The sequence below is a fragment of the Chiloscyllium plagiosum genome, chromosome 22 (genome assembly GCF_004010195.1).
Source record: "Chiloscyllium plagiosum isolate BGI_BamShark_2017 chromosome 22, ASM401019v2, whole genome shotgun sequence".
NCBI lineage: Eukaryota > Metazoa > Chordata > Chondrichthyes > Orectolobiformes > Hemiscylliidae > Chiloscyllium > Chiloscyllium plagiosum.
Window position 1 is genome coordinate 18,655,865 of NC_057731.1, and position 9,365 is coordinate 18,665,229.

At 40.4% G+C, this 9,365-nt stretch overlaps 1 protein-coding gene across 6 annotated transcripts in view; it reads right to left on the reverse strand.

The window, feature by feature from the left end:
• LOC122561108 (kinase non-catalytic C-lobe domain-containing protein 1) overlaps positions 1 to 9,365 on the reverse strand; it is a 351,506-nt gene that overhangs the window by 68,694 nt on the left and 273,447 nt on the right. Inside the window, exon 30 of one of the 6 annotated variants that reach the window (XM_043712538.1) lies at positions 5,421 to 5,673. The exons of 3 other annotated variants lie outside the window; for them this stretch is intronic. In XM_043712538.1, coding sequence (XP_043568473.1) covers positions 5,586 to 5,673 — 88 coding nt within the window. In that variant the 3' untranslated portion in view covers positions 5,421 to 5,585. Of the gene's footprint in view, positions 1 to 5,420; positions 5,674 to 7,991; positions 8,988 to 9,365 lie in introns of those variants that run through there. 2 more of the 6 variants (XM_043712540.1, XR_006314909.1) reach the window with 2 other exon arrangements.

Consider the following 9,365-nt stretch of genomic DNA (forward strand, 5'->3'; position numbering starts at 1 on the left):
CACACTGCAGTTGCAACACGACTTCCCTATATTTAAACTCCAACCCCCTAATAATAAGGGCAAATCCATTTGCCTTTTTAGCTACATGTTGCAACAGCAGGCTGACTTTGTGCTTCATGCAGAAAACACTCAAATCCCTCTGTGCTGAACTTTTTTGATTTGATTTGATTTATTATTGTCACATGCAGTGAAATACAGTGAAAAGTAGTGTTTTGTGTGCTATCCAGGCCAATCATACTTTTGTAAGTACATCAGGGTAACAGAACACAATATAGAATATGGTGTTACAGCTGCAGAGAACGTGCGGAGAAAGATCAACTCTAATGTACAGAACATCTCTTCATAAGTCTGATAACAGTGGGGAAGAAGCTGCTCTTGAATTTGTTGGTACATGGTTTCAAACTTTTGTATCTTCTGCCTGATGAAAGAGGGTGGAAGAGAGTACACTGGGATGGGAGAGGGTCTTTGATGATGTTGGCTGCTCTCCTGAAACAGTGGAAAGTATAGACAGAGTCAATGGAAAGAAGGCTGGTTTGTGTGATGAACTGGGCTGCATTCACAACTCTCTGTAGTTGCTTGCAGATTTGGCCAGAACAGTTGCCATACCAAGCTGTGATGCATCTGGATAGGATGCTTTAGATAGCGCACTTATAAAAGTTGGTAAGAGTCATTGTAGACATGCTGAATTTCCTTAGCCTTTTGAGGAGAAATTCCTTGCATCGCAGAATTAAATGCATATCCCCTTAATCTGTAACCATGTCCCCTAATTCAAGACCCCCCCACTAGTGGAATCATCTTCTCAATATTCTATCCTTTCTTATTTGGAGTGTCTCTCAATTTTTTTCTAAAATTGATTGTTTTGATTCTTCCTGCCAAAATGCATCTGCCAAATTTTGTCCACTCATTCAAACTACCTCTTGCAGGTTTGTTATATCTGCACCACTTACTTTTGTATTGTCAACAATTTGGATACATTACATTCTGCCATCTCCTCCAAGTCATGAAGCCAAATAATATGCATTTGAGGCCCTAGAATTGATCCTTGTGGTAATCCACATTTCTCCTACAGGAAATTTGCAGTCTTCCTAACAGCTGCATCCCCACAGAATTCCATGAGCAATATATTTAAATACCCATTGCCAACAAGATCCAATTCAGATGGAGACTCGATGATTTCATTTGTCCAATGTCAGGAAAGCATGGTTGTTCTTGTACGATTTGGTCATCATGAAGATGTGTAATTTTGTCTTATTTGCACACTGCAACTTTTGCATCACGACAAAACACTTTGACATTAAGGAAGTCCAAATGTGCTATATAACAGCCAAGCAAACCTATACTGAGAGTTCAACTTGAGGTAGAAAAACGTGATCAGGTATCCCATCAAAATAATGGAAAAAAACACGAAGCCAATTTTAATTTAAAATCAAAACCATTTCCATCCCCATCCCTATTTTTCTCAAAGATTCTGTAACATATTGGAATGCTGGGAACTCTCTGGTAACTTGTCTAAATTATGAGTGCCATCATATTTTGTGATCTTATATATAAGAGGGAAAAGGAAATTGAACCCAAAACCTTAAAGTACACTTCTTCCTCAAGGATTACTAAACTCAGATCAAAATGAGAAGCTGCACTTGCTTTCTCCCTTGTTTCACATAAAGATTAGAAGATAAATAATTATTCTTTGCCAATTTTCCCAGGCCAGAGATCAAATTGGAGCTTTCTACTTAGCAATGGTTCAATACAGTGATGGTCAATGTCAACTTTCAAACTTCCAGGATGTCCTTTGGACTATCCTTAAGTTTCAATTATCAGTAAAAAAAGGCCTTTATACATTTTTCTAGCATTTGGCTGTCAATTAGCTGAGTTAAACTGTGTACTTGTGTTCTTTCATTACTCATCAATTCAGCATTAGTGCTGCAATCTGCTGAGACCTACTGAAGCACACACTGACAATTTAATGATAACAGTTGGATATGAATCCTGATAATTAATTCATCCTAATTGTCATTTGAGATGTTGAGGTGGGTAAACATTTATTGTTAAAACATATTCATATGAAGAAACAATAAAAAAACAGTAAAATCAAGATAATTTTAAACATGGGACAGACAGAATCATCAGATTTTTTTATTAGATTCCCTACAGTGTGGAAACTGGCCCTTCGGCCCAACAAGTCCACACCGACCCTCCGAAGAGTAACCCACCTAGACCCATTCCCCTACATTTACCCCTGACTAATGCACCTAACACTATGGGCAATTTAGCATGGCCAATTAATCTAACCTGCACATTTTTGGACTGTGGGAGGAAACTGGAGCACCCAGAGGAAACCCACACAGACACGGGGAGAATGTGCAAACTCCACACAGACAGTTGCCCAAGGCTGAAATCGAACCTGGGACCCTGGTGCTGTGAGGCAGCAGTGCTAACCACTGAGCTATTAGAATGATACAGCATAGGGAAAGCCATTTAACCATGTGTGCTGGATGTTCTGTTGTCCAAAATACTCAGAATTATTTTGCATCAAAAACAACAAACACAACTTCTACAGGATTTTTGGTGTGAGTGAAAGACATTGACTGAATCATGAGGACCTAAATTCAGTTCCTGTGCTTAGCTCACCAATCTTAGCCAAAATGGTATTGGGACATTATAACTCATTGGTGAAAATTCAGCCAAGTCTCACTTGATGATCATTATCCAGTGCTGATTTGGAGATGCCGTGTTGGACTGGGGTCAAAGTTAACTGGTGGACAAAGTTAAAAATCACACAACACCAGGTTATAGTCCAACAGATTTATTTGGAAGCACTAGCTTTCGAAGCGCTGCTCCTTCATCAGATATTTGCCTGAAGAAGCAGCACTTTGAAAGCTAGTACTTCCAAATAAACCTGCTGGACTATAACCTGGTGTTGTGTGATTTTTAACATTATTTAGTGCTGCTTACTAGAAAATATACAAATGTGGAAATTTAAAGAGAAGGATGTGGTTCATCCATATTTTCTACTGCAGGCCAAATAGTCTGTTCATCTTCATTGTTCAGGGTCACAAATGGTAAACAATCATTTGGAAAGGATTTTGTAAGATGATCATTTCCCATGGAGCAATGATTATGTCAGAAGATATTGGACCTTCATATTCAAAAAAACCTGGCCTGGGTAAATACTTATTAGGTTATTTTACCATATATTAAAACCGCTTGGACACCTAACATTTATAAATTAAAAGTTTAAAATACTGATTTTCCATTCTAGACCAAATATGAAAGGATGTTTAGGAGAAACATCAGAACAGTTTCACGCTTTTCATGTTTCACATAGACTTATTAAATTAGACTAATTGCAACAAGTTGGCACTGCATAACTTTAATATTGACAGCACTATATTAATATATTTAAAAGATTCAATCAGTGGATACAACAGCTGAAGGACATAGTTAAGTTTTCTTCTCTTTGATGCCCGTGATATTTGCTTGAACAGCAGTAAAAATCCTTGTACTCTGTCCTTGATGCCTGCGCCCTGTCCTATCTGTTGGAAGGGAGGCAATGAGATAAGACGGAAACTTACTGTAAACTCCTTGGAACTACGAGTTCTCCATTATATCATCATTTTGAATGCACTGACGCATAGGATGTATCAACAGATGATAATAAGAGCAATTTCTTCGAATATCGGACACATGTTAACAATGTACATTTTTCCACTAACTTTTTTTCCCAATTATACATATCATAACTCTTCCATGACCGCTTGTTAAATACGTGCTATTCCGTTTGAACGAGGGCTTTGTACTAAAAAATCTTGCAGGTGCAGCAGAGACCTTGGCCGGAGTCTGCAGCTGATTTTTTTCATATTCGAAAACAGTTACACTGTGTTGTTAAATAAGCCGTCAAGGTCTTTCAAATGGGATAAATGTGGATGAGAGACAGCTTCTCAGTATTCTGTCTGCAAGAGGGGTAAGTAGTACTTTTGCGGTGGAAATTGATTAGGCATAATTACGAACAGAATAATATCAATGTAAATGTATACAGCTGTCTGTTAATGCATTTTCTTTCATCAATAAGTTTTTTTATGTTAGTCTTAAGGACAGATGTGGTTAGGTGAAACTTTACGATAGCAAGAGTTAAGATATTTCAAGGCATTTAAGAAAATTTTCACAGAGCCTCAAACCTTTTTTTGTGTGTAGTGCAGGTTTGCGTCATCACAGACCTTCTATTTTTATGCACTTGCAAGGATAAATTTGCATTTGAGAAAAACTTCGATTTGCTACCGAGACTAAATATAGCAACTTGAAATGGTCACTGTTGAATGATCGTGTAGGTCTATTCAGTTGAATAATGCCGCGTGTCCCATTTTAACAAAGCCTTATGAATGGATTTATTGCAGGACTGCACAGCATCTTCTGGGACTTCGTCTGTACTCGTTGTTCCTTTTTCCTATGCACATACCTCTTTGAGAATTTGGTCTAAAGAGGCATAGGGCATGGGAAAATGGGGCGATGGAGGCTGCGTCTTCTGCCTGCTAACCATTGATGAAGAAACCTGCGTCATTTTAGGTCGTCGCCAATCGCTTGTCACAGTGGCTGGCAAAATCTCCGAATGTCTCTCTTTTTCAATACAGTACTTTAAGAGAAAATCAAACTGCCGGCACCTTTATATTTCTATTCGTTGCTGAAATAAAGTCGTCAATATTCAATTTCAGTGCCTGAGTGTCATCTGTATTTCAAACTAGTTTTCCATGTCGGGTGCAAATCGTAAGTCATGGGTGGACTAATTTGTTCAACTACAGTTCTGATGAAGCCAATTACATATTTTCAGAAATAGCATATTTTACAGCAGAGTTATGTCAAAGACTTCACCAAATATAAAATAAAATTTCAGTCTTTGTCAAAAACCATTAAATCTGTCAGTCAAATCTCGGAATTCGGAGGTCAAATACACACACCCTATTTCTGGACACGACTTGTATACTCTATGTATGGACATGGGGTCCAAATGCTTCCAACATTCATAGATTGTAAACGTTTAACTGGAAAACATGCCTGGGGATGATTAATACAAAAGCCAAGCAACTGATGACTGTTTTATCACTACTCAAGCTCAAACAAGCACATTAAATTTCATGTAATAGTGACAAAAAATACGAAAATAATCCCATCAAAATCTATGGGAAGGAGAAAAGAGACTGTAAATTAGCGTTGGGACTGCATTCTAAAAGCGCCTCTGTAGCTAATGCAATGGCACGACTTTTGAACTGAATTGCCAACAGCTCCGTATGTGTGGGTCTAATCTCCAACATCTGCAGTCCTCACTTTCGCCTAGCTCCCAGATGACCTCGCCATTTATAAAATTCAATGAGAAAAGTAAATATTTTGGGCAGTGAGAAGGAGATAGCCCAGTGCGTGCGTTACTCACATTTTAAATAATGAACTATCAAAGATCAAGTCTTTAAATTTACTTTATTTTGGTTTGAAACGTTCCATATCGTTAACCCACGATATTGTCCGATCGTTTTAAGAGAATGCATTGATTGCACTCGCCGTCCATGGTCAGTAACTCGTCGGTAAATTGTGCCTCGGCTTTAGGAGTGTTTCAGGCCCGCCAGCTCCCAGCAAAAAGGTCTTCCAAAGAAGTTGGTTGTCAACCTCAAAAGTAAACGTACTACATTCCTTAAGTCAAGAAGAAAAAAAAGAATAGACAGATGGTGGTTCTTCCAGTTGTCCGCTTTAGAAAACTAAACTATTTCTTTCTCAGGAGTTATTGCCAGCAGAGTTTTTCAGGTGCCCACAGCACTACATTAAATGGAAAGTAAAACAAGTGAATGTACTACTATTTGACTGAGGGGGGCTTCACAGTTCAAATTGAGTCTATCCTCGCCGGAGCGCGGGGGGGGGGGGGGGGGGATATATTCCCGTGGATTTATTTGAAACAAATTAGGATTTGGTCACAGCGGCACACAGATGAAATGCTACACTCCACGCAACTCCTACTCCCCCCTCCCCCACCGTTTCTGGTGCATCTTTGAACACTTGGTAACACACTACAGTTCAGTGGGTTCCTGGAAATCATAGAATCCCTACAGTGTGGAAACTGGCCATTTGGCCCTCCGAAGAGTAACTCACCCAGACCCACTACCCTAACTAACGCACCTAACCTACACATCCCTGAACATTTAGCATATCCAATTCACCTGACCTACAAATCTTTTGGACTGTGGGAGCAAACTAGAGCAGCCGGAGGACACACGGAGAATGTGCAAACTCCACACAGACAGTGGCCCGAGGCTGGAAACATTTGGGTCCCTAGCGCTGTGAAGCAGCAGTGCTAACCACTGAACCACCATGTCGGTAAAGGTATGACATGTAGAGTGTGTGACCTATTCCCTACAAACTGTTCACACATTCCTAACATCCGCAGCACTTTGTTTCATTTTAAGGTTGATTTGGAAATGTGTTCTCATACTTTGGAATTGAGTGACCTCAGCACTTTATTTCGTTCAGATGTGCAGTTGTATTAATTCGTAGTTGCATTCGCCTCACTTTTCCTGAAGAGATACCTGAACCTTCAGGAGCAAGAATCCTGGCTGATTTTCTCCATAACCAGGAGAAGCAACGTTTTTGAACGTTCCCCACCCTCCCGGTCCCCCGTGCCTTTGACCTTCCAGATTAAACAAAACAGTTTCCACTCCATTCCAATGTTTTCCATTGGTGACGCCCAGAGCACATTCCCAAAACAACTTGAAAATAAAACAAGGAAATGTGATGTTCGAAATTTGAAGTAAAAACAGGAACTGCTGGAATTGCTGAATGAACCAAGTACCCAATCACTGACATACTCGGGGTGGCTGTAACTGTTTTATTTCTGTGCCACGTGAGTCCTCTCAGCCCCAAGTAAAATATAAGTTCAGTTTGCTTAATGGGAAAGGAATATTAATATAAAGTGTGGAAGATGATCAGAGTTTAAGAAAAGGAACAAAAACAGGAATCAGCAGTTTTGGCAGCATCTGTGGAGACAAAGAATTAAAGTTTCAGGTCGGTTCTGACCAAACATTGGATCTCAAACGCGATCTCTGCTTTCTCTGCACAGATGCTGCCAGCCCTGCTGAATTCCTCCAGTAATTTCTGTTTTTGTTCCAACACCAGCTTCCTATTCTTAAACTCTGGTAATCTTCCACACTTTATATTAATATCCCTTTCCCATTAAGCAAACTGAACTTATAACATCTTTTACTTCGGGCTGAGAGGACTCAAGTGAGACAGAAATAAGACAGCTGCAGTGACCCCGCGTATGCAAGTGATTGGGTAACTTGGTTCATGCAGCACTAGTGGTACCGATAGGAATTGCAGGCGACAGAAATTGCAGTCGAGTGTTGACAGTTGTTTGCGGGGTTACGCTGATAAGAAGCAGGAACACTCGTGGCCTATTCGGCCCATTGAGATTGCAGCTTCTTTCATCTGCACTTTCCAGCTTGATCCCCATTACCCTCGTCTTTAGGGTCAGGCTGAGGTTTGCACCTATAATGAGAGCTTCCCAGCTCGCGGTTCCCCACCGTGGCTAAGGTTATGGACGACTATGTGAACTAATGGATACAACCAAATTATAAGTGGTACGCGTGACTAGATCAGAACCAATCTCTAGATCCAACAAAGTAAATGGTTTGCACCGCAAGATTTTTATTTTAAATTAGCCTATATCGACCTGTTCCGACCGCTGGAGCAGATGGGGCTAAATTCTGGATTAGTGGTGCTGGAAGAGCACAGCAATTCAGGCAGCATCCGAGGACAGGCAAAATCGACGTTTCGATTTTGCCTGTCCTCGGATGCTGCCTGAATTGCTGTGCTCTTCCAGCACCACTAATCCAGAATCTGGTTTCCAGCATCTGCAGTCATTGTTTTTACCACCCAGATGGGGCTAAAACCTGGGCCTTGCGGTCCAAGGGCAGAGACACTACAACTGCACCACAAGAGGGCTTTCAAGCATTTACGGGGAAAAAAATCTAAAATTGGGTCTTCGGAAAGAAAATGGCATTTTAGAAATAACTATTAGTAACGTGAGCACCTCATTCATTTTATCTATTGATTCAGAAAATTGAAACAAGGAGATCCTGAATTTATAAGGTAGTCCCAACAGGTAGAATGCGTGTCTTCTAGAGATAGCAGATGCTGGAAGTCAGAAGCAAATGGAACAGCATTGAAGTTTACTCGCAGTCCTGAGTAAGGCCATACAACCTGAGATTACAGGTGGGCCAGAAATACCAAACCATCAAAACTGTAATAACATTTAGACCCACTGTGCTCACTAAATTTATTTAATGTTAACGATGTTACGGGTTTCTCCAAACTCTGAACAGAACCATATCGGTGTGTACCCTACTCACAGATAGAGAGGCTTTCTTAGCTGGAGGAAATGATCAGCTCCTACACCACTCCAAAAAAAAAGCATAGTTGCGCCTCAAGATTTTAGCTGCTGAGTGGTCAGTTAATGGGAACCACGCAATAGCCAAACTATTTAAATAGACTTTAATGAAACGACTAATGGAGTGGAAGCAGAACTTGGACATGTTCTTAATTCTGTGCAAACACAACAATGAAGCATCACTTTGAGACATCGACAATATTTGATACTTTAAAACAAGTCCAGAATGGCCATGCAGGACAATATCAATACCCACACTGAGACACAGGACCGAGCGCCGATCAAATAGGAATATAACAACAACAAAAAGTATTGGAGAAATTCAGCAGGTCTGGCAGCATCGTTGGAGGGAAAGCAGACTTTCCAGTTCAGTTACTCTTCTTCAGAAAGGAATGTGATGTGTTTGGTCTTGATCAGAATTCCTGCGTTTAACCTTCTTCAAATTTCACGATTGTTTTCCCCCAACATCTGATTTTGTAACAATTCAAAATCGGCTTGGCTCCAGTTAAGAGCTGTTTGACTTCAGTCGGAGTTTTAAAACGATTGGTAGCTGACGAACATGCCAGTCCTAATGGGGATAGAAATTCAGCATGATACTGTACATCAAAGTTATCCATAATTTTAAAGTTAGCCATAATTCGCATATTTTCTGATTTGACGTCCATTTGTGTATGTTTAGACCTCCTGCGGTTTTACACGCTAAATCTGACGCATACAGGAAAGTTGTCCTTTGATTTTCACCCAGACCTGTAGCAAATGTCTTATATTTGTAATTGCAGGAGAAAGTGAGGACTGCAGATGCTGGAGATCAGTTGCTGGAAAAGCGCAGCAGGTCAGGCAGCGTCCAAGGAACAGGAGAATCGACGTTTCGGGCATAAGCCCTTCTTCAGGAATGAGGAAAGTGTGTCCAGCAGGCTAAGATAAAAGGAAGGGAGGAGGGACTTGG